The 25,771-nt window shown below is 43.5% G+C and overlaps 1 protein-coding gene across 1 annotated transcript in view; it reads left to right on the top strand.

Moving 5' to 3' along the window:
• The window catches only part of zmp:0000001236 (mastermind-like protein 2), a 36,168-nt gene extending 10,985 nt beyond the window's left edge, over positions 1–25,183 (top strand). The window contains exons 2-5 of the mRNA XM_035622057.2: positions 16,936–18,147; positions 23,230–23,394; positions 23,493–23,601; positions 23,687–25,183. Of these exons, the coding sequence (XP_035477950.1) occupies positions 16,936–18,147; positions 23,230–23,394; positions 23,493–23,601; positions 23,687–24,534 (2,334 nt within the window). The 3' untranslated portion in view covers positions 24,535–25,183. The remainder of the gene's footprint in view (positions 1–16,935; positions 18,148–23,229; positions 23,395–23,492; positions 23,602–23,686) is intronic.
• Positions 25,184–25,771: the final 588 nt, after the last annotated feature.

Below are 25,771 nucleotides of genomic sequence, written 5' to 3'. Positions count from 1 at the left end.
AGAATGCTGCTGCAGTTAACATGATTGAACAGATAAACTAACATACCGCGGCAGTATTTGATCAAATATCCTAAGTCCTTTCAGTGTCGTTGAAGAAAATTCCTGACCGCAGCAAATAAATATGGTTGAAGAAATGTTGATATATTTTTTATTACAAATCAGATCGCTGACTAGTTCAAATCGTTCCACTGCCGTGTGGCAGGAGTTTACCTGGCAGCTGCACGGATCACACTAATACCTCAATCTGAATTATGGAGCAACCAGCTGATTTTAACAATAGAATTAGTTTGGAAATTCATTGGAGCTACATGTCTTTCTTTTTGTTTAGAGTATGGATTCATCTAGAAATGCTACAATATTTGGAGGACGAAACAAAGGCAAACTGTAACATTATCATCCAAATTGATCATTGTAAATAAACATCACAGTTTAACCTTGACCGAACATAGTGGCCTTTGTTGTGCGAGCACACAGTTTTCCCCTTTGGTTGCATTCACTTTATCTTTATTCCACTTCATCTCCAAGCAATGAATAATCTGGCTAAACGTGACCGTTGTAATAAATCTGCTTATGTTTCAGTACAAAATATAGGTACGGGTGCAAACTCCACCACTGTCAAAATCCTAATTCATATGTTTCCGACTGCCAGACCAGCCTGTGCCGAGCATCAGATACGGGCCTAGAGGAGGAACATAGATGGTCTTGTTTCTTGCCTCGGCTCTGCCAGGAAGGTTGAGGAGTGGCAGCTGGAATGTTTGTGTTAGTGCTCGGCTGTGGCGAGGTGTCACGGTGCTGAGCTGCGCTCTGGCGCCTGCTCTCTCTCCACCTTGCCTAGAGGTACACAGACACAACTGTTACATCTACAGGGAGGTGAAACCAGGGGAAGATCTCTGGTCTCTATCCGCCGCGTCCAATCATCTACAATCTGCTCATAACAGGAAGCAGGCCTGCAGCGACAGAGGTGCTGCCTGGGAGCTTGGTGGCTATTTTAGACCAGTTTCTGCTTGTACACTGATGATGCCACATATTGGAAATTGTGGATTCGGTTTTGATCAATTAAGTTGATGTTAAACATACTTTGGCTCCGGTTACGAATTTTGGTTCTATGTTGCAAAAGTGTCTAGTTAAAGGATATTTTTTTCCCTCTAATTTATAGACAGAGAACTGTTCGTACGAAAATATTTGTTCTTTGGTCCAGACCTGTCGTAGGAGTCGTGTAAATTATTCTGCTGTTAGTCCAAAAGTGTTTCCACTAATGGATTGTGCATTTCATCATTTCGATTAGAAATCGATATTTATATTAAACCTCATAATGATGTTGACATTATTCTGTTAAATATAATTTGAAATTCTTGTTCCTGTGAAATGCTAAATCTATCGATTTGCTGTGGCAAGACCTTTTTTTTCAGCCATTTTAATATGGAACCATTTCTTCAGAGACAGTGCCACTCATATTTGACTGCTTTAGTCCGTCACTTAATGCCACTGCTGACGCTGCAAAAAAAAGATGGTAGTCTTTCATTTTCACTCTTTAATGCCGATTTTATTGAATGAACGCTTCCTGACATGGGGCAGGAAGTGTAGCCTTATATGGTATCGTTGGGGAGTGGATTATGCTAATTTGCTCTCCTCGTGCACGTTCACTCAAACACTCACAGGTGGCATCAGTCATGTTGGCGCAGATGATTGACAGACTTTTTCGAAGTGGCCTGTTTGTACGAACTCACCGTATGAACTAATGCAAGAGAAATTTTACGGATAGGAATACAAGAATGTTCCTGTGTGAGGCCCATGAGGTTTTGCTTGGCCAACAACAGCAGTTTGTCCGATCTACATGAGGCAAACTTGCATTAGGTCTGAGCTTTCACACGCAGCAACTTTGTTAGATATTTTATGTATGTCGCAACAGCAGATTTCATCAAACATACATCATTTTGTACATCGTAAAAGCTATATCTTGCAGCTTTTAAGGATTACGCAAAGAGCTAATGAGCAAGAACATGGAGTCTCAGACTGAAATCATGGAGCAGACAGTAGCAGAGTCCTGCCTCCTACATGATAAATGTGAGGATGTACATTATATGCCCTCGTGTATTTTTGTTGTCAGCCAAATATTGTTTTTGTCTTTTAAACAAATGTAACTGTTGTGTGATTTGCATTCATGGCAGCAAGACCTGGATCCAGAAGTTCAAGTGTTAGATAAGTACAATGAATAACCATATTAAATGCTATATATATATATATAAATATATATATATATATTTGAATTTGTATATTTTTATGGTCATTTGGTTTGAGACTAGGTTGTGTTGTTGCACCGGATCGCATTACATTGTACAGACTTTTCAGTGGTTATTATGTGTACTTTTAGCTTAAAGTAAGTGGAAACCATAATAGAAAGTGGAAGTTCTTAGGAAGAGCCTTTATCCCGCTCGTGGAGAGGTCTTTGCACACCCATGTCATTATAGAAAGGATCCCTAATTCTTGTAAATAGTTGTTTTTGCCTTTTTTAAGTTGAAAAAGTAGAAAGTATGTCAAAGCCACCTGGTAAAGCCAACTTGTTCCATGTTTTATTATGGCAATAAAGGAGGTGAATCCTATAACTACATGGGGGCGACTTCTAAGCAGGCTTGTGGGGTAAATCCATATAATGTACAGTATCTTTATAAACCACATCATATGTGTATTCTTGTTGCCATTTACAGAATGGTCTACACCAGAAAAAAATGTTGATTAAAGCTTCTGTATATGCTGGTGAGGTGGAACCCTAAAACAAACTGCAGGCTATGGCTACTTCCACACTTCTCTTTGGATTAGGAAATGCCGCTGGCCTCGTTTCAATTTAAAAAAAACAAAACTCTGGGGCTGCGGTTTATTCTGGACCGGCAGAAACTGAGCATTTCAGAAACGATGATTCGCTTCCTGATTGGTTTTTAGCAGTCACTACTTGACTTCCACTGGTGAAGGCAAAATGTTGTATGTTGTAACAGTTCCACCTTACCTTGTCTGCAACAAACTGGGGACAATTTGGTTCCAGTTTACATCGGCACACATACATCGTGTACTAACGGTGTTTTAAAACTAACATGTATCAGTATTGATGTAGCCTTCATCTGGCACAAGGAGGGAAGGCATGTGTTCGGTCAAGTGCTTGCCAGTGATCATTTATCAATTAATTATTCCACTGTTCTCCATCAATCAACCCACCGGGTCAGTTGCTCCACAGAAGGACACAGGCAGCACACGGTACCGTAGAAAACCGATTTCCGTGAGGTGAGTAAAATGAAAGAATATGATAACGGAGTTATTGTTTGAAACCATTTGTCTTGACAAGATGTTAGAGATGCTTAATAAAACAAAGAGACTCCGAAGGGATGGTTCCTGCAACCGAGCTCCTTCACATTTCGTTATTTCGGCCGACTTGTTCTTTTTAATCGAGATGGCGAACGATCGGTGAGCAAGTGAAGGCGCATTCTCCTGCCGTCCGGCGCACAGAGAACAACCGTGATGCTGCATTCTTTTCATAGCTGTTATTGGGAAAGTGGGGTTATTATGTGTGCATGATAACAAGAAGGAGAAAGAGAGAGTGAAGAGAACATTCCTTTCTCACTCCCACTCTCCACCACCACACCCCCATTGCTACTCACTGCCACCCCACCCCCAGTTTCCTTCCTGTGCTTTTTTTAGAGTCTATTGGATGTTTTTTCCCACATCCGGCAACAAAGCCAGCCTTTTTATGCCATAACCTAACAGCATGATGTTCTGTGGTTCAGCTGCACACAGGCGTGGACAAATTTGATAAACTAATAGAAGCTCACGCTTTCTTAACTTCACGTCCTCCTCCAGTTCACCGCAGTCGGTTGGATTACCTGCCCAAGGAGCAGAAACAGTTTCTGTCATGAACAACAACGAAGGTTACATCCCAATACTGAGATATATATTGGTTGTCGATACCTTGAACCTAATTTTGTTGCACTAAATATGAATCTAATACTGTAAAACCCCTTGATTTGATGTGAATGATTGTGATTTGTTTTATTAGTTTTAAGCGAATTTGACAAATCAAAGCATATTGAATTCTTATAACTTCATTTTTGAAACCGAGATTTAATATGATAAGATTTCAAGATGATATCCGTGCAAGTACCAAGAGCTGGAAGTGGCGATATGCTAAGTGAAATAGATGTTTTTACATTTTTTCCATTTTATATGTGAAGCACCTGACGGAACTGGCTTGTAAGTCCCGAACACAACATTTAGTAAGTTGCAGGTTCTTGCTTAATGTATAAAAGGAAAGCGGCAGCAGCAGTTTTAAAAACCTGAAGATGTAGACACGTTGATGTTGCCTCTGTAACATGAAGGAGCATTGTTGCAATTCTAATACTCGCACCATCTGCAGTCAATAGGTGTACGAGCGGAAGTATTGTCCGTGTTGCTGATATATGTGCCATTGGGTTGACTCAAACTTCAGGGCCACATGTGCAGGCCTGGAACATCTGCTGCCATTGGCTGTTATGCTTGGTTTTGTGGGCTTTCACATCAATGGCACTGTTTGTCCTTGTTACTGTAGAGGTTAGTAGAGGTTACCTGCCGTACGCTATTTGTTAACCTTCAGATGTTTTTTTCACTGTAATTGAGCAAGTGGTCTTTAAGTGGCTCGCTGACCTGGGGAATATGTGCTATTTATATTATAGCAGAAGCGCTGATTAAAATGCTCACACACGTGTTTATCGGTGTTTGTCCTCAGTGTCATTCCTAGGGAATGAATGTCCTTGGTAAGAGGGAATTTTCCCCCACTATTCTGCCGCCCTGGCCGGGTTTGAGTCAATAGGCTCATCTGTTTTGCCTGAGGTAGTCAAAGCGAGGGGGTGGAAAAAAAACAGCTGTCTAGCAAGTGAAGGGCCGTCTTGCCAGTTGAGCTGTGAAATTCACACAACGAAGCAAGATAATCTCTTCCACCCAGACCAAATATCATATCCTGGGATGGAAATGCAGACAGTTCCGTCCATGTGTGCAGCCCCTCTGACACAACAGGGTGTAACTTGATGTGACAGCAGCATAACGTGCAAGGTGATGTCCTGAATCGCGGCACGTCGGCGCTAAAAGGTAGATGTTGCTTTTGTTTGAATGACAGTTTTTTTGAGACCTATAACGTCATTCAGATTTTTCCAGGTGCTTACTTTTTAATGAACACAAATGAACAGATTTGCTCTAGGCCTCCGGCAACAACCTTCCGCTACAGGGGAACACGAAGCAGAGGATTGATTAGGTTGTGTTTTCATTCTCACATCCAATTTCTCCAACTTCTCCTGTCATTACAATCTGCTGGTACATGACGGCCGCTGCCTGGTTTGTTGTTCCACAGCCCGTTCTGTAGGAATGGGCAGAGGGAGCCTGGCCAGATTCTGCACTCTGCACACTCCTCTTTCACAGATGCTGTGACGACAGCCGCATGGCTCGGGGTTCCTCGTCTGCGCAGTTTGGGTTTTTGCTGCATTTTGAGGGTTCACTGTCCATTCAGTTGTGTAATATCTGGCATGCATTAGTACGACGTACTAAGTTTACTAATTTGTTTTTAGTGGAACTCTTAGTTTTCCAAATTAGATTTAATTATATTTAATGAGGACAAAAAAGTGAGAGGATGGATTACATGTTTGGCAGTAAGATTGGGAGATGGACTTTAAACCACTGACAAGATGTTCACCGTCAAGAACAGTTTGTCTTTTTCCAAGCAACAGACATGTGAGGTGTTTACTTGACCAGATGCCAGTGTAGGTACGGAGACGACCTGATTTTAACTACTATGGGATGAGATTGGATGCTTAGGAGTTCTTTTTCTTTTTCCCCAACTGCCCTGATGAGAGAGAAGAAGAAAAAAATCCTCTCTCATTGTGATATCACAATGGCTGCTTTGTGTTTCACCTGACTTTGAATGAATTTCAATGATCACATTATGGGAAAGTTGTTTTTTTCCACTTGGGGAAGATTACCTGAGAGCACACCATGTCTCTCCCTCTCACCAGCTGCGACATGTAAAAAGACCTAAAGCGTCGGTTCACAAGGCCCACTTAGACACACACACACACACACACACACACACAAGAGCAGCCAACATGCACAAACTTGCTCAGAGACATAAGCTGCGCCGCAACCTTGAACTCTCCCTGCCACTGTGAGAGCCACCGCTCACGCAGGCGGTTGTGAGCTCCGTACCTGTGGGAAGGCGATTGAGGCAGCCATCGGAACAAAATGTCTTGGGGTTGTTTTTTTTATTTTTTATTTCACGTGTCCAGGAGAATACACAGAATTTGTTTTTTAAACACCTTTTGTTAGCCTTACAATTTGAATTGGGGTGGCAACAGAGAGAGGAGTGTTGCTCAAATGCAGATGCGAAGGTATCTCTGTGCACAGGACTCGACAAATGAAATCATTTTTCTTGGTCCACTAAAGTGCATAACTGACAAATTCTTGACATATTAGAGCCTTACAAAGTGTCCAATGTGTTCACTACCAGTTGCCTGTTCACACATTCAGTGACAACATTAGTATTCATAGGAGGTTTCTGGCTACCTGTCAAATTTAAGTCCATTATTGGACTCTCCTTTTATCTCTGTTTTGGTCTCTGCCTCCTCAAAAACATCTTGCTCTTAAGCTGCTTGACACTTACACTTTTTGTTTTGTTTTGTTGAAAACAGAACAAAACAATGAGATATTAATCTATGTGGCCTCAATCCTAGGGACAGTTGCTTTCACACGGTTTACTGTAAATATGAAAATATTGATTAATAGCACGTGAAGAGATAAATCTCTCACACAGGAACAAGCATGCACTCACCATGTATTTTATATTTTTTGCCCCCTACCATTATTTGCAGCCAGCAGCGTGCAAAATTGTATAGTGTAGCTATTAATTTCGTGCTCTACCAAATGATTCCCATGGGCTTCCTGTTTGCAACAATGTGGAAGCCAATTGTTTCTATGAACACAGCTATCTGGAATCAGGGGAAACAATTTTGAATTGAACTGAATTGCTTGTTTTTTCATGGACGGCGATATCTAACTAATATCTAAGATATATCAGTATCATGTGATGTTTTGTTTTTTGTCCTTCTGGGAAATGTCAGGCTGATGATAAATGCCCCCCCCCCCCCCCCCACCCCCCCCCCCCCCCCCCCCCTCCCTCGTCCCTCCACACGCACTTTTCCTTGGTTGGAGTCGGTGAGAGCTCTGCAGTGTTTTCTGTGTCGGCCTCTGCTGACGCTGGTCTACACAGACCTTATTTGGAATGTCAGAACTGATAGGAGTGGGAGTCAAATAAAGCTTCCCACTCACTTATTTTTTTTCTTCCTGCTTTCAAGCTGCGGCAGTCCCTTTGCAAACGGAACTAGTGGAGGATTGTTTCAGATCAGTGTGACTGCTCGCCTGTCCTAATGCGCCAGTGTGTAATTTAAGCGAATGCTGAGAGAGATGACAGAACTCAACAAGTGCACCGTTCTCTCACCCAGTGGATTTTTCCAAGCTTTCTCCACTGGAGCGGTTTAAAACACTAAATGTGTTTCCCCTCTGTAAAAAGCACGAGGCTTATCAAGACCCGACTGAGTGGAGCGGCATTAGCACAGCATTAACCACTCAGCCCAGGTTTCCCATGGGATATAAAATGGATCCTTGTTTCATCGGGAAATCGCCACAGCGGTGCCGCTAAAGAGCAATGCAGTCATATTAGAGATTGACAAATATTGTTTCCTGATTTGGAACTGCAGTCAATGCACTTTAAATGGTGAAACAAGGAATTCAGAATCCAAATAGCTGAATGATTGGACTTAAAGGGGCAGTAAGCGATTCTGGAGAAAGCTTGTTTTTCCCCACTAGGCCAAAGCCGCGGAGTTGCAGCGTCACCCACTCGCACGCTGTGTGGCTGCGACAAAAACCCTGATTTTTTCCCCGCCGCACGCCGACAGCTAACAGACTTTGAGGAAACATTAGCAGATTTTTACAAAATGTGTATTGATTTAGAATCGCTTACTGCCCCTTTAATATAGGTCGTAAGTGCTAAATATGGCACATAGTATGGTATTTAAAAATGTACTCAGATTACGTTGCTGGGAAATGCAACGCGGAAGTTGTCGATGCGCTACAACTATCAGTCACCTGTCGCGCTTCACCTGTCCGGACGTCACTCCGGAGGCCTCCCGAGTCCCGCTCCGCTCATCTCAGGTTTGACATTGAGCTGAAGGAGCTCTGCGGTCGCGACGGGGATTATGAAAAAACAGCAGAAAGGTGGTGCACACACACCTCACAGGTGGTAGAAGTGAGTGTAGAAGTCCCAGCTGAAGGACAGGGCATCAGCATTTTATTATTTAGACGGAGCCCGCATGCCCCTGTCGGTCACACAAACATGTCAGGTGCGTCTGATTTGGGACACTTGTCGTGTTCGGCGGGTGGCACATTGAATCAGCTGCTTCTTCTCTGCTGCTGCTAATGCTGATTTGTTTTTTCTCCAAAAATGAATCACAACTTTACTATATGACCTTTTTTTTTTTTTTACCCTTTCATGATTCTGACTTTAAATGAGGCAAGGCAAAATACTCGAGTTAAAAAATACTTACGAGCGAAATGACTCATTTCGAGAAGTTGTCCAAAAAGTACGAGTGCACAATAATACAATTTCATATAATAACGAGAGTAAATGCATTGTCGTTAGTTCCAGCCCCTGAGCACCAAGGTTAGTGCGGATCCTGAATGATTCACACTATTAGGACGCCGCTCATGAGCCCGTGAAGTGAAATGGTGGTTTTTCGTTGTAGTGGCCAGGGATGTGACTGGAAGGTCTGTGTTTCTCAACTCAGCAGTGGCACTGTTGGCTCTCACCGTGCTGCAGCTGCGTGCCGAAGAGCAGCCAGATGTTTGAGATGGTGAAATGAGCCTAGCGAGCAGGAAACGGCTCCGCATGCCATAGGAATCGTCTTTGAAAACAGGAAAGGAACTTGTTCCGTGCTTATGGGCCTTTTCCTGTGGCATTACCGGAGGCAGGCCTTGTGTTTGACAGTTGCTGGGGGAAAAAAAGGTACTTGCGGTTGTGTGGCAATGGCCTTTTAAGGGTACAAACATACTCGTGGAGGTTTAGACGTGTTTAACAAGGGACTTGTCTTTTGGAGGAGCCGGAATCATCCGTCTGCCTGAGTTTCACCTCGGCACTCATTCTATTTCCATGTAATGTGATAGTCGGACAAAGAAAACATCCGTGGAACCTGGCGTTACTGATATGTTAACCTATGTCATATAGCTCCAAGCCGCCCAAAGAGTCGGGTTACGGTGCTGCTGTTCATCCTAGTTCACCTTTTCGGGTGTAGTAAATAACTAATTGTTTAAGTGCATCCAGGACTGTTAACCTGAGGATTGCCCATCCGATCTTTTCATGCTCACAGTGACCTCTGGTGTCTGCGAGGCTCGTTCATTTCTGCGTCTCTGCTCTGTAGGAACCCTTTAAGGGTTTGATTTATGTCAACCCTCCCACACCCTCAAGCACTTTCCCAGGCTGAAAATTGTTTCTTACCTCCTGCCTCTCACACTTAAATACATGCACCAAATGAAAGAAACATGTCATCATGGAAGATATATCATATCTTGGTGTTCAGAATGTAGCACTCAAAATGTGGATTGGAAGAACTGATCGAGGGTGTTTCCACCACTAAGATAGTGAGAATTTAAGCCTGTGTTGCCCCTCAATTAAACCCTTTGAACTGCAACTTTAACAACTCAAGCCATATCCAAAATGCTGCTTTTTAAAACAGCATTTTGAAACTGACACAATCTCCGTCCACAGCGTCGTTTTAGCTCTATATCAGTCTCATACTAACACACCAGAAAACGTAAAAACCTAACCAGTCTAAACAGGAAGCAGATCGTCTTCTCTGCAGTTGGTTACTTAGTTACCGAAAATATACTATAGATGGAAAAACAACAATGGTGAAAAGTATAGAGCAGGGATTTCTCCTCTGGATCCGATGACAGGGTGGAACCAGCTTCACCGCTGGAAGACAAGCCGTGACAGATAGGAACCAATCAGGAGGTGAATCAGTGTGACTGTATGTATGAAGAGTTTTCAAACCTAAAAGGTTGAGCAGCATTTCCAAACTTCTCATGACTAAAACATAAATGTTGTAGCAGTGATGCGTTATGCATAATTGTAATGTGGATGTAGCCTTTGCCTATATGTGTAACCATCGCCTCGGTGAAGGACTCGGTTTGCAGTTATCTGTATCAAAAAAAAAAAAAAATGATGATGGGGCCATCGGCTGTAGCAGCAGTTATAACCTGCCAGTGAATTCAAACCCATCACGTAGTTTCAAGCTTTAAATCAAAGTGATCCCTCTTACTCTGAAAAGCCGCCATGCTACGTGCCGCACGGGATCCCGCACCCGAGTCCGGGGAGCCCCTGAGTCCTCCTCAGCAAATGTCTCTGTGGTTGAGGATGACATGTAGATGAGAGGCGACAGCAGTGTCAGGAGCTCTGTGAGTCCAGATGGCCATGGGTGATGTGATGTGACAGCTTGTCACTGCGATGTTGGTGACCTGTGGTACGTCTGCAGTGGCGTGGCCTAGCTGCTTCTGCGGCGCGGCCTTGACAGAGTCCGCCCACCCCCTCAAACACACACACACACACACACACACACACACACACACACACACACACACACACACACACACACACACACACACACACACACACACACACACACACACACACACACACACACACACTACCCTCACTAGTTCCCAGGATCACTTCACTGCTGTCCTGTCATCTCTGGGATCTGATCTCCAGCTCCTGAACTCTTTGTACCTCACTGGAGAAATGTACAGTAGAATGATTTTGTATTTTAAGGTTTTTAAACGAAATCAATTACAGCTGTATTTAAAAAAATAAGCCTGCCCAGTGACTCAAACTGTCCAAGAGCAACTGCACATACCTTGTCACCCTCAATCAAGGTCTCTCATCATTGTAATGGGTGTGCAGTGACCAGGGATTTCAGAGATACCGGCGTTGCTTGTTACTTCTTTTTTTTTTTTCTTCCTTTTTTTTCAAGGGGCCCCCTACATATTTTCTTCTGAGGTCAGAGCGGCTTTCTGCGGCCTCCTTCAGCCTTGGGGATATCACATTAAACTCGTCTGTTTGACTCTGACGAAAGGGGGCATGTCAAAGCAGGGGCTGATCGGAAAACACTGGCTTTAATCTCCGCATTTGGATAATGGAGAGCTGATATTTTGAACAGCGACGTCTCCAAAAGATATTTTGTTCTTCTTTTTTTCTTGTGTGTGTGCAATCTGCGATTCTATTAAAATAGCAAGTTTCTCCACGGAATGTTGGAGCTGAGCTACAGTTACTGTTGGAAAAAAAAAAAAATCTGCCTTCAGTAAACATAATGGCTGATTTCTCTTCAAAGGAGCTCTTATCATCTCTTTCCATTTCCCAGAGGCTGCCACAAAGCTCTCTCTCTCTCTCTCTCTCTCTCTCCCCCCCCCCCCCCTTTTTTCCCCCCTTTTTCCTGCTGCTGCTGCTTCTGCTGCTCATCCTTCTCTCCCGCCCGCTCTCTGGAGGGCAGCCTCAATCTAATACAACTGTGTCAGGAAGTGTGGGGATGCAAAGTGCTGATGAGCCAAAAGTAGCCCACCTCTGCAGTGTGCTGCTTTGTCCCAACACGCGGCAGCCCCGATTAGGAAAGCTCACTATGATCCTGTGCTCACATCCCTCTGCAACCCTACGGCACATGGGACGGATTCCTTGTGTTTCCTCTGTTGTTCCATTTTGAGACAAATATGAAAAATAGAAATAAAAAATACACTCACTATGTGTAAAAAAAAAAAAAAGAAAAGAAAAGGATCAAGCCTGCCAATGTTATCACTTTGTCAGCTACTAATTTATCCACCGAAATGTCTTTGAATTTGTTTTAATTTAATGCTGAACCCAGCTGCCAAGATTTCCAAGAGGGAGCTGTCTAATTTGACTTCTAAACCTTGCTCCAGAAGGTATGTGGTAAAGTAGTTCTTGCTGGATTGTTATAAAAAAAAAATGTAAAAACCATAATGTGCTGGCGTGGCATAATTTTTTAGATATAGATGTCAGAAATAATTGCCTCTAGCTGCCTCAATGCTCACAAACGCGTATCATTTCCCTAATCCTTAGTGCTGCCCAGATTTTTTCTTGAAATTTAATTACACGTGTGTGAGGCTAAAAGCCAACGGCTCGAAGATTAGTTTACAGTCGGGTTAAAAGATAAACTGTTACCTAAACCAATATGGACGTTAAGAAGATTAGCCTTTTTTTCTTTCTTTTTTTACGGCAACAGCTGATGTTGTCGTGACTTCCTCCCGCTGGTGACGTCCAGAGCAAGCCATGATTTACTAACAGACTGAGCCTGAGTAGAATCTGACAGCCCCACTGACCTGATTTGACTGAAAGCATAAATTGTCTTGTGAATGTAGTGCAGCAGGCCTCATTTGCACTGTTCAAACTTTCAAGGCATCCAGGATGTGTGACTCAATTTTTTCTACATACAGTATGTGGAGCAGCGGCATGGCTCGCCGCTTCGGACAGCAAGTGGAAACCCGGTAATTACACAGAGCCCCTACACGTGTGTCAGCTTCTGCAGGCAGATATCTGATTTTGATTTATTCTTTTTATGACAGCTGATCATTGGCACTGGTCTGAGGGGCTCTCGTTTCTTATCTGGCAATGAAGCGCGCTGAAATCCCCCTCCTGTAACAGTACACAACCTGCGGAACCGCGCAAATATTATGTCTCCCTAGAAACACAATAGTGGTATTTATTCCCTTTATTTCGGGGCTGTTTTTTCCATGTCAAATGCCGAGAGCAAGGTTTTTCTAGCTCTTGCGGGAGCGGATTGCAACATGTTTTCAGGACTCTGGTGAATAGATTAAAGGCTGGCGAGCGCAGGCTTTTGTCGAGCCGCACTTTCTTACTCAAACACACGCACAGACCTCCGACACTTTCAAACCTACGCCCTTGGCGCATGCACGACTCTGAGGGCCTGTGCCACTGGTCTGACAGATGGTACCAGGAGGCCTGGTGGTGCGTCCCTGTTTGTGGCTCACCCAGAGCCCCATCCACAGTGCTCAGCATCACCACGCTGCTCCGCGTGACGCGCAAGCTACCAGCTCGCAGGAAGAGATAGCCTCCGTTCACATGGCCAAGGTGAGGTTCCTCGCTGCCGCAGTCAAAGGGCATCGCTAAGCGACAGTGAAAAGGGGATTTCTCCGCTCGATCCGACGACGAGGTGAAACCAGTACTTTAAAGTAAGCATTTGCAGCACGCTGGCTTCACCGCTGGTAGGTGAGCCGCGACAGAGGGGAACCAAATGAGGAAGTGAACCGCGTGACTGCATCTATGATTCCAAGTGAGTCCGTTTTTTGAGGTTTCAAACTGAAATGGGGCAAAGCAGCATTTCCAAACCTAAAAACGAAAAACGTAGTAATGTGGATGTGGTCTTTGTCTTTGGATATTTGTTCAGTCATTGTAATAAATGTATGGGCAATTGTGAGTCCACTAGTAGGTCAGTTAAAGTGCAGTTACACCTTGTTAAAATCTTTAAAAACCATCACATGTTGTATGTAGTGTTCTTTTTTGGTTTGTTTCTTGTAGTCGTGACACATTTAGATCAGAGATTTTCTTACTTCTAGTGTAACAAATTATTTTACTACCCTTGGTTTTTAGTATTACAAAATTCCTTATAAGGAAAATGTTGCCTTGTACTTAAGTAGAAAGTGGGCGAATTACATTTTGCCAACCCAGAAAACACAGTTACGCTCTCATCTCCAAGATGATGGGTATATAATACATACTGTGTGCTTCAGCCTCTCATGCAGCAGGAGTCACTTTCAAAGTGATTCGGAGCTTCTAAGCTCATTAAATGTTAATCAAAAAATCTATTTTCAGATCACTTGGAGATCTGTCATGAGGATTTCAGGCCAGCCAGGAGGCCACTGCTTCTGAGTGCTGAGCGCTCAGTGAACAGGATGGTCCTTTATTGGCTGGGGGGCAAAGAAATTGTGTGTTTGAGCTTGAATATTAGTTTGTTGTTTTATATACCCAAATTAAGGGAATATTAGGATGTGAGGGTTAGTGATCTGACCCTGTGCTTAACTGCAAATATGTCTCGAGAAGCTTCAGCTTTGAATTCTGAATAAAGAACTCCCCTGGACCACAGTCCATTTTTTCAAATGGCACCGAGGCACTATTGAGACAGCCCTGTCTCTCAATGGCTTCTTGCAAGGCATCCACTGTCCTTTCCATTATTCATGATGTGTTTTCTCAGACAGTGCCTTGAACCATGAGGAGTATACTCCTGTCTGTCTTCTCCAGAAAGAGCCCTCTGGAGCGAGAGGGAGAGAGAAAAGTGTGCAGGGGCTGCAAACACGACAAGGGCCTGTTTTCATCTGTCTTTTCAGAAGAAAACATAAATTCAGATGTCCAGTAGTATGTGGTGGGGCACAACGTTTCAAAGTCGGTATGTCAGTGAAGATGGCAAAAGAGGAGCCGGTGAATGAGACGTACTGCAGATGAACTTATGGAACGTTTCCAAGTTAGAACTGTGTGTGTCTGTAATTGTCTGTGCTGGCATCATCCGACCAGGCTGCCACTACATCATGAGACAAGATTTCTCTCTCCCTCTCCCTGTCTCGTCTCTGTGAAGAATTTTTCAATTCAACTTAACTTAAGTGTCAAAGTATATTGAACTTCAAACTGTTTTTTTGCTTTTCTTTTCTATTGAAATCATGGTTAATTTATCAACTGATTGATGGAAAACTGTTACTACAACTATTTCTCACCCTGCATTTACATGCATTCATTTCATCAAATGATTCTATTATTATTATTATTATTAGTCTATTATTGCAATATTAGGACATATTGAAAAATCTCTGTTGTTGCATTCAAAGAAACTAGAACATTTTAATGCGGGAAACAGCCAAATACATTTTTCTACTCTGTTGTAGTTTCTGACAGAACAGACAGTGAGTATGTACATTTTCAGATGACAGGAGGTTTGTGATTGTGCCACAAACCATAGTTTGAACAGTTTAAGAGTTTTGAAAGTAGGCGCCTTATTACGAACGGCAACATATTGTTGGCAAAAGACATAATAAATAAAGGAAACAAACTGGCCACTATTGCTCGACTTTGACATGAATCTCCTTTACCCTAGATCTTTCTTCTTTCTTTTTTTTTGTCTTTGGCTGAATGGGATGGGGTTTTTTTCTGCCTTTGCACTGCTCATTGTCATGGAGCTCAGGCAAGTCTCAGAGTGTTTACTAAAATAAACCAGATGGTTACCTGGAGATTAATCCATCTGCAATCATGCATTTGAAAATGATCCGCACGTAGGATAAGTATAATTGTCTGTGCTTACTTAGCTGTGCAAAACAACTTGTCGGATCTTCTGAATGAAACAGATGAGCTCGGCATCCCTCCATTAACATAATCATCATGATCCATCCATCGGACGTTGGATGGATCAGGATGTTGAAATGGCATTAATACAGCACAGTCACAGAGATATATGTGCGCCTTGATTAAAAATGTGAGCATGTATCTATCTATGAACAGTTGTTAAGACCATTAGCAGAAGTAACACAGACATGAAGAGAGTAGAAATGCAGTGAGCTACAGGATTCGCTCCAAACCCTCAGGCGGTGAATCATCTCAATGCAGTGTGTGCCAGCAGGTGGAAATGACTCAAATTTGTTCCCACAGTGAAATATGCATCACACTGATACTCCTCTCCAGCGATCAGGTTGGTGCACAATCAGAGTCATTTTGATTCCATGCAGGCGGCACATTAAAAGATGGCCAGATAATCTGTCATTTTTATGTGTATACAACAGTGCGCCTGAGATTGTTACTGCATAGACAATTTATTTCCCCAGTGAGTTGTGGATAATGACGCAAAGGCTCACATGAAGGCCGAAAGTCCATTATTTTACTGACACGACAATGACATTCATACGTGAAAATATAAATAATCTAGGTTTTGCTATGGTAACTAAAGGATTTTTGTTTTTTGTTTTTAATGCTTCTGTGTTGTTAAAGTTGTGAGTCATGGCTATGTGCTTTGTACCTTAAATGAAGACACGCGGATAGGACAAAAGGAAGTCAGATATCTGCAGCAGCATGTTAAGCAGAGTCTCAGCCACAAAGGAGAAACTCTGCTATCTATGGAAGCACAATGGACGGAAATATAATGTATGCAAATGAGGGAAACAGACAAAGAGCCTGTTCTTCTCTCTAAGGTCTGTCGACTGTATCAGATTCCTAACTATCTCCTCAGCCCATCCACTGTGCTCAAACTTCATTATATAAACACAATGTGCTAAGTGCCGCAGCGGCGTTTCCCTCATTGCTGCATTGCACTGCGGGTGGTTAAAAAGGTTTGATACATTTGAATCTTTGTGTGGGTTATCTGAATGTATCTGTGTGGTCTTACAAAGTGATGTGACTGGGTGATTTTAATCTGAATAAAGCATTTGAGACACCACTGTCGTAAAAATCATTTCTATTCTGGTGATTCAAAAAAAACTGTAATGTTCCTAAATCCCACAAGTTTGTTAAGTGTACTGCATCTATAGGCCTTGGAGCAAAATTGTGAAATTGGATTAATTTACATGGTGATACTTTGAGCTGGATTTAGAATTTAATGCACCCGCACTCAGAACCATTGCCATGATATAAATTGGTTTACAGGAAAGCTTTAAATCAAGTGCCATAACTTAAGTCCTGGTATGATAAGTTTTTTGGGGGGGTTAGTCTCATATAAACACAGTAAATAATAAAAATATGAACTGAATGTGAGGTGAAGGCTGTATTTCCTATTTCCAAATATTAAAAAATAAATAATTCTGTTCTGTTGTCTGTTGCAGCTCCAAGGATCTTTGCGAAGGAAGATCGAGGGGCATGCACCAGGACACCTCCCGAAGCAGAATGGGCTATCCTGCAGTTTCTCAGGACCCGACTTCAAGAGGGTCCGCATGGACACTGGTGGTCTGGGACATGGGCCATGCAACCATAACCTCACCCAGACTCACTCTCTTCAAGGGTCATCAGCCATGGGCATGCAGAGGAAAAATTACATGATGCCCCACGGAGTGGGCTCAGACATATTCAACATGACCCTGAAGGAAATGAAAAAGGAGCCCATCGAGGTCCCGTCTTGTGGCCAGTCGAACACAGAGATGATTTTTGACTTCAAGGACGAAGGTGGTGTTCAGATTGACCCAGATCTGCAGGACCTGTTTGATGAGCTGACAAAGACAGTGCCCCCGCTGAACGATCTGGAGTTCGAGAAGATGCTGAAACAGGATGATACGTTCGGGTTGGATCTAGGTCGGCCAAGCTCAGCAGGCGCAGCTGCCAGTCTGTGTTCCCCAATGGAGAAGCAGATTAAGATGGAGCACTCCCCGGATTTTGGCCAGGTTCACTGTGGCTCGCCACAGCTCCGGCCAGCCTCAGCAGGGCCCTCTTTTACATTGACCAGCACCTCGTCCACCAACACGTCGCAGAAAGCTAACACTCAGGCAGGACACCCCAGAGCCATGCCCTGCTGGCCGGAAATATCCCACGCAGAGCAGCTGAAGCTGATGGCCGCAAACCAGCAGCAGCCCAGCTCTCTGCTCCATCTCCACCACCAACCGCCACCTGTGGGACTGACCAGCTGGGCTCCTGCCATGAGCAGCCACGCCGCCACCAGCACCTTCGCCCAGGACAATGTCTCCAGCACGGCCCAGGTTAGCCAGCAGAGGATCGGCCCCCAGAGTAAAGGGATCAACAACTGCCTCTTCAAGTCAAACGGCCACGGTGGCTCCCATCACTTGGACATGAAGGTTCTTAGCACCAAGCCCACATTGCACTTCAGCCCCAAAGCGCCCCATTCGGCCAGTCTACCGATGTCTATCATGGCCGGCGCGGTGAACAAGACTTCAGCCCAGCAGCAGCAGTCGCCGTCAACCTGCCAGAATCAGCCACATTCAGCTCTGCACTACCAGAACCAACAGATCTCCGCCTCAGGGGCCCTCTGTCTGCCACCCAAGTCTGTTCCCGCCGGGCTGCCGTTCAAACTGGCACAACAGCGACAGGTAAGAGCGCCGTTCAAAATCCCTCCACATATGTTATTAGCTGAAAACCTCTCGTGTAACTTTTTGCTAATTGAATCAAATCAGCCTTGCGCTTAGTTTACCGGAAAAAACTATAGAGGAGCATGGAATCCAGTTTTAGTGTAAACATTAACATCACCAACACAGACTAGTTTTTTATCAGACAGTTAACTATACAGCTTATACCACTGTGTATGTATGGTGGATTGGATTATGTGCTTGATGATCATTAAACATATAGCACAGCTAATTCAACGAAATCATGTAACCATAATCCATAGTGTCTGAACACTATGGATTATGCCATAGTGCCATGGCTTAGATATACAAATTTGACTAATTGTGAAAAGCTGAAAGAGCATTTTCTGTCCTATTCTTTTATGATTTGTATTCATTTTGTGCCAGATTCTAACTTAAGTGGCCTGTGTATTTCATGCCCCTGTATATAAAATAAATAATAGCACAGGTTGTCATTCCCTCTGCTGAAGGTGTAGCAACATTAAGCACGGCACAGTCTAAACTAACTCTCTCCAGTCCGCCTCATCAGTCGGTGTCCTCTGTTTGCATGCAGCAGTCTCCAGTACGGCGCTGTTTGTTCTGGGACTGTCTTGTCATTGTTCTTGCTGCTGTCTGTGCCTCTGCTGTTGAATATGTATTTTTCCCCTGAAAGTGCTTTGACGATGACACAGATTGCCAGACCGCGGTAGATTAACATGCAGGACTTCTAATTTCTTTGCTTGTCATGGTGGCTCCCCGTCAGGGCACAGATATGCACAGCGGGATTTGCTAATTGGAGGTTGTTGGCTACAAGGGACAAGTGCTGGAAAATGACAGTAATCTGCTTAGCCTGGTGCCGGAGGTTGAATCGCTGATTTGTTATGATTGGGGAGATTTAGGCCGTCCCCTCTCTTTCATTTTTGCACTAACAGTATCTGCAGCCGTCTTTGTGTGAAATGATAATGCAAAGCCGCGCAAGAGAGCTCTCATAACCCTCTCCAGATCAAGGGAAGTGCTTGAGTGACTGTGAGAGGGACGGGGGGGGGGGGAGCGGGTTACACAGCCATTGAAGTAAACAAGATAGGATGACAAATACATCATCACGCATGGGTGTAACAGAACCAGTTCTACCACTAAAGCAGAGAGCCATTTACACTCCAAGCAAAACGTGTAGCAGTGCATGTAAACGGCTTGTATTAAAACCCACCTTTACAGTCCCTATGAAATATTTTCATTATAACAGGTTCCTATTATATTGTAAAAGGCGAACATGTTTTTAAAAAAATCATTATTGAATAACTCAAAATGACCCCATTACGTGAAATGTCGGATATTTTTCCATAGGAAATATTGATTTTCTTTATAAAAAATTTTTTTAATCAAAAGTAGAATTACTGGTTAAGATAGAATTAGCATAATCTTTAAGCATTAGTATTGGTGTTTGTGTTAATATAAGCTTTGCTGATAATTAGTGATGATCATATTTCTGTCGTTCCAAACTTACTGTGGCATAATTAATTATAAAACTGGTACGTGATTAAAAAAAAAAACTGTAGTGAAAGGGAAATGGAAGAGACTTTGAAGAGCTGGATATCAAATAATGAAAAAGCCTGAAATGGATTTTGATGAATTATTTAAAAAGGCAACTTTTCCAAAGCCGGAAGCTCCTTCAAGTAAAAAGCTCGGTCACCTCTGCTCTTTAAAATGCTGAGGACATGAAGCTTCGCTGGAGTTCATGACGGGCAAGGATTTGGCGAGACAACTTTCCTTCCAAGTACATTGGGCTTTAATTGTTTGAACGAATTAAAAAATATACAAACACGAAGCTTGGCGTATGGTGGTTGTAGGAATTGTGGAGAGGAAAGTGCTTAAAAAAAAAAAAAGGGCGAATGACAGTGTTTGTCTTCTGCATTCAGCGTGGACAGGGTTAAAAGCCCGGCTAATGGAAGCGACAGCTCACAGAGGGGAGAGAAAAAAAGAGTGGAGTCTCTTCCCACAGTGAATTGAATTAGTAATGCTGGAAAAATAAAGGTCCTGAAAGAGTGCCCGGATCCCCCGAGTATCACTAGTGACCAGCGTCGGGCTTCCTCCGACTGAGAGGGGCTGAAGACCTTCTTTTTTTTTTTTTTTTTATGAACAGCCACAGCTTTGGGAGCGTCGGTGCTCGTTTGAAGCTTCGTACAGTTTAATAATCAGTTGCTGAGTCAGACGTGTCAACATTCAAAGCCACCACTCTGCAACTCCCTTACCAGGAGGTCACACACACACACACACACACACACACACACACACGAACACACACACACACACAAAAAAACACCTCACTCGCTTAAAGTATGAAAAAGTGTGGCTGCACGCTGCTCACTGGAGAGGACGCTAATGCATTATGAAACCCTGAGTTGCTGTGGTCGGTGGGCAATGCTGTTTGAAGGACAAAGTGTTGTGCTGCGGGTCACGTCAGCAGTGAAGCCATGTTGTGTTACACCGAGAGAGAAAATCACGCATGACAGTTTCCGTAGCAGAAGAAAGACAATCCCCGACGTGTTCAAAATGACATTTATGATGTCTGAAATAAAACTCTTTGGGGGGTTTTTTTGGTTGCCGCTGTGGAAAAACGTAAAAAAAATATATTTGCAATTTTCTGGCAGACTAAATGCCTTACAGCCATCCGTGCAGGTGCAGAAAAAAAAAAGAAATACAAAAAGTAAATTGTTTTCTGGCACAAACTTAGGTGTTTTTGATATTTACACCCCTCTTGTTATTTAATATAGCAAGGAAAAGAAAGAGAATTTTCACAATGGGGATTTGATTGTAGTGAAACAGTTACTGCCTCCATGACAGATTTGCAATTTTCACTGTTTAGTTCTATAATTTTAAGCATCACACAGTTCTGATCAAGAAGAGTAAAAAAAAACTTTTGTCATGTTGTATCATCCCCATATACGGGCAAACTATTTTGTGTTGCTGTTACGTTCAGATTTACGTTTGGCAGGCGGTCTGATCCAGGGTGACTTACATCTGATCAGCGTAACGCAACACTGTTAGAGATTTTACAGTAATTTCATCACTTTAGTCATTAGCTTCAGCTAATACACTGTAGATCCCCATTGCTCCCCCCCAAGAGCTCGTACTTTTCTTTCTGAGAGTTTCTGCATTTCTAAAAATGGGCAGAAACCCCCCTAAATCATGACTGCAACGTGTAGTAAATAAGGATTCCTCAAGTGTTGTTTGGTGATCTTGTGGCACGAGAGGGCCGAGAGGTTTGAGCCTATACCAGGTCACTCCGGCGGTGCTGTGAAGTTAGTTCTTGTTTCCTGGGAAAAGGGGGCTGCGGCCAAGTCCAGATGCCGAGGTGCTCCCCGGGGACAGCGTCCTGAGTCCAGAGTGGAGGAAGTGCAGTGTGAGAGCCGGCAGAGGCTGGGCCTGGATCACCGTCAGCTGCCTACACTGCCGCAGGATGGGAGACTAAATCACTCTGCTGCTTCTCTGAGGCCCGAGCCACATGTGGTATTCATTTACAACAAGCTTGTGAAGAATAAGGGGGGGGGGTAGTATGCGGAAAACAGCTTTATGACACATGAGGATGACAGAGGGGATTACTCAGTTGTACATGCTAAAACACCCCTCATTGGGTTAGTCTTACAACAGCGATGGAACAAGCCCTCTCCGGTGGACCTTCTGTGGGGAGAACTGTCTGTGATGGACACAGTTTCTCACAGTCTGGTTACGCCGGAGCAAAGCCAGTGGCTCTAGCTTCCTAGAGTAACAGGAGAAACCGCTGTTTTGATGTTTTAGTCCCTGCGTAACCTCATTGCCATGCTTGGTTTGCTGTGTGGGTTGAACTCAAGGCAAAGGAGGCGAATATTAGCTCGTCTGAAATGGCTTGTGACTCCTGGAGAGTTTCGACTCCCCTCCTCCTCTAATCCGGTCTCGTTAGCTCTCCATATTTTTCGGCCCCATTCATTATCACACACACACACACACACACACACACACACACGGAGTCACGCACGCACACGCGCACACACTCACACACTTCCCTCTCTTTTCTTTCTGTTTTTCTTTCGGGACCACAAAGTCACCACCCCTTTAGAGATTCGTCCTCTGCAAAGAATCTGTTCTCTAAGTAATAGCTTCTGCTAAATGCACCGTTGGATTTAATCCACTTCACCCTGGGAAATATTTTAAGTCAACACAACGAGTGACACTGTACACACAGCGTGTGTTGACTTGGATTTGGTGCACGTTAACCTCTTTCAAGCGCTTGCACTTTGTCGAAGCCCGAGCACACTGAGAGTGTCTTTTTGTCCACAAGAAAGACTGGTTTAGCATTATACTCTCGCAGCGCTCGGATGACCTGCACAGCTGCCTTACAAAAAAAAGCACAAAAAAAATGATATGCATTACAAGGAGATGTAACATCTCATGGGCGTTCCACGATGGTGAAAGCATGTCTGCAAAAGCAAACATTCGGCCAGCACACGATTACAAATAAAAAGCTAGTTTGGAGGTCTCAATTTCTTTTGAGTGCTGCCGACTACAACGTTTTAATCAGCTTGATAGTGTCAGGAGCCAAATGGGTTTTTCTAGAGGACCGAATGACTCCTTGCCAAACATAACAGTGATCAGTAGAGGAGAGCTTAAATGGAGGTAGTCATGGTGCTGGCGCTTAACTCCCTATCGGCACACATTTTCTGCTGTCTCAGGGATTCTTTCCACTCTCTTTAGACACAATTATCAAGGGAGAAGTAAGCCTTGAGGAGGGCTCGCAATCCCCCTTCCAAAAAAAAAAAAATCCTCTCTCCAAGTCTCCCTTTTTATCTGCAGAGGGAGTAGCCTTGACCACATTCTGGGGGTTGAATAGCCTCTTTGACACAGATCCAGGATGTCTTGTAGACACTGCCATCTAGTGGCCAATGGACATTATTGCATTCTTTTGCTTTCATGTTTTTCCCAAACAGATTTCGCTGCACTTAGCAGAGAAAGGCCAAAAAGGTGTATTCAAAAATTCAAAAGCAGCGACACTTGACGCTTAATGTAAAACCAACATGTGTGTCTTCTTCTAAGGGTGTTCCCCCTGGTCCAAGGCTGCCCATTAATGGAAGCTTGGGAGTCATGTCGGCCCAGTCGCAGCCACGTGCCTCGGCGCCCAACAACCAGCAGAAAGGCCCGATCAAAGGTCCAGCCATGCAGAGACAGCTCAACCAACAGCAGCACACCATCAGCAATTCAGTAAGCTACATTTACACTGTCACTTAAGATTTAGTGAGAATCTGTATGAAATGATTAATTGCATAATTAGTATTAACAACTTTGTCTTTTCTTTTCAGGATAAAGACAATGCACACGATCAGTTCAGTCGTCATCTCACAAGACCACCTCCTGATTATAAGCAGTCAAGAAGCATGGTGGGACTTAAGCAAGGACACATCTTCACAGGTACTGTACATTTCTGATCAGACAGACATTTTTGACAAGTGACCAATTATCAATTATTTGATCTGATATCTTGATATGTCTTCAGGTCAAAACTCCACCCCGTCCTCCAGCAACGGCCCAGAGAATGACCTGCAGTCCATGTCTTGTCACCTCCCCAGTGGGTCTGGTTCAAAGATGGGTCCTTCACCATCGGAGCGCAGATTTGGCATCGCACCTGACTGCCATCAGACTCCTTGTATCGGCCAATTCCAGCAGCACAACAGTCAGAATAAAATTGGACTCAATCAAAATAAACCTAGGTTCCTGGGACCAAACACGCAAGGGGGTTCCTTTGGGATGAGCAATGCAGCAGGTGTACAACATCCGAGAATGACAGCTGACCTGCATTCCTCGGGGGTGCCGGGGCAGGGTCTCGGAGGCTTATTGGCAAATGTCAACATGGGCTGGGGCTCGGCCAACAAGCAAGTGACAACTGGACTCGGTGTTAGGCGGTTACCCAACCCGCTACAGTCACAGGGTGCGCAGCTGGACATGCCGAACCACCCGTACCAGCAGAGGCACATCGGCCCTCCGAACCAGGTAGCACCAGATATAGGGATGCTCCCTCTTAACCCTTCGCTAAGAGACACAGGCCCAAGACCAAGCCAGCCAATCATGGGCTCTCCATCGGCGGTGGGAAACCTGAACCAGGCCTCTCCTGAACAGAGGGTGCCAGCAGGCAACTTTGCAGAGCCCAGCCCCGGTTCTACCAGCTACCACCAGAATAGCAGAGCCAGCCGCCTGACCTTTGACTTCCTGCCTGAGGGAGACAACACAGTCCCCGGCATCAACACAGACTCAGACTTCATAGACTCCCTGCTCAAGTCTGGCTCTGGGAATGATGACTGGATGAAAGACATCAATTTGGACGAGATTCTCGGCAGTCACTCGTGAATTTTTGGTCACAGCTTACAAAGATAAAAAAATAAAAAATGGAGCCAAAGCTCAAACTATAGAGGTTATGTGTGCAAGGTGGAAAGAGTAACATTTGTAAATAATGGTAAAAAAAAATGGAATTTTATAAACTCATAATATTTGTTATCCAATTAATATTGTACTGTTTTATATTGTATTTACTGTGAAAGGATTTTTTTTCTGTCATTAGTACTCATGATATTTTGTTCCTGGTATATTGTTCAAGAAAGTGCAAAGATCTCTTTGCAGCCACTGTTTTTTTGGTCAGTCATATTCAAGCTGTAGTGCTGTCCTGTAGGATAAGATACCAAGTTCACACTGTGAAAAGAAAACATTGCTGTGTTGCGTTCAAGTTCATCTCGGTAATCCAAGTTAAGTGTCTTAATTTCCACCCACTAACGCATGAAATGGTATTTACCTTCAGATGTTTTTGCTATCATACGGACACAGAATCTTACCACGACAGGTGTTTTTTTCTTTTTTCTTACTGTTCAAGATTTTTGATCTGTGGTAGTTTTTGATGCAGTTGAAATAATGTAACCATTTTTTCCCATGTGATATTTAATAATTATTGGGATAGTATTAAAACATTATAATACAGGCAATTAATAAAATTGATTTGAATAAAGTGTTGCTTTTTTTGTTTTCATCCATAGTTATGTTGATAAGCGATCTAAAGCAAAGACAGAAATAATTTCCAAAAGATCGTCTCTGGCTTATATTATTTTGCGGAGATACATTGAAAAATAATGTTTTCAGACCATATTTTTTGTTGACCCTGAAACCTTGACCTTCGACCGATCAACTCTAAAACTTAATCAGCTGGAGATAACCTCCCAAGTTATTTTCCCTCCAAGTTTGATGAATATCCATCCATGTGTTGTTGAGTTATTTTTTCCAAAGGTGAAAACGATATCCTCCGCCGTCGGCACACAGGATTAAAATAACAGACACACAGAAGGTGAAACAACTGCTCATTGTCGTACACTAATGTTATGTAAAGGCAGAGCGGTGGTGTTGTTCACCAGTGTGTAATGTGCCTCATCCTGACCTTACTTCCTTTACAACCACTACAGTTTACCCTGAGGTTGTCCGGGTTTATTGTGTAGGAGCATAAAAGTTTGAGTTGCGATTTCTTCTGAGTGTGATTCTGGTGAAGAAATTCATATTTTGTACGGTCCCTGTCGACAAACACGACAGCCTTGAAATGTGATGC

Source organism: Scophthalmus maximus, chromosome 11 (assembly GCF_022379125.1).
Source record: "Scophthalmus maximus strain ysfricsl-2021 chromosome 11, ASM2237912v1, whole genome shotgun sequence".
Classification (NCBI taxonomy): domain Eukaryota; kingdom Metazoa; phylum Chordata; class Actinopteri; order Pleuronectiformes; family Scophthalmidae; genus Scophthalmus; species Scophthalmus maximus.
This window is presented reverse-complemented; position numbering and strand designations above follow the sequence as displayed.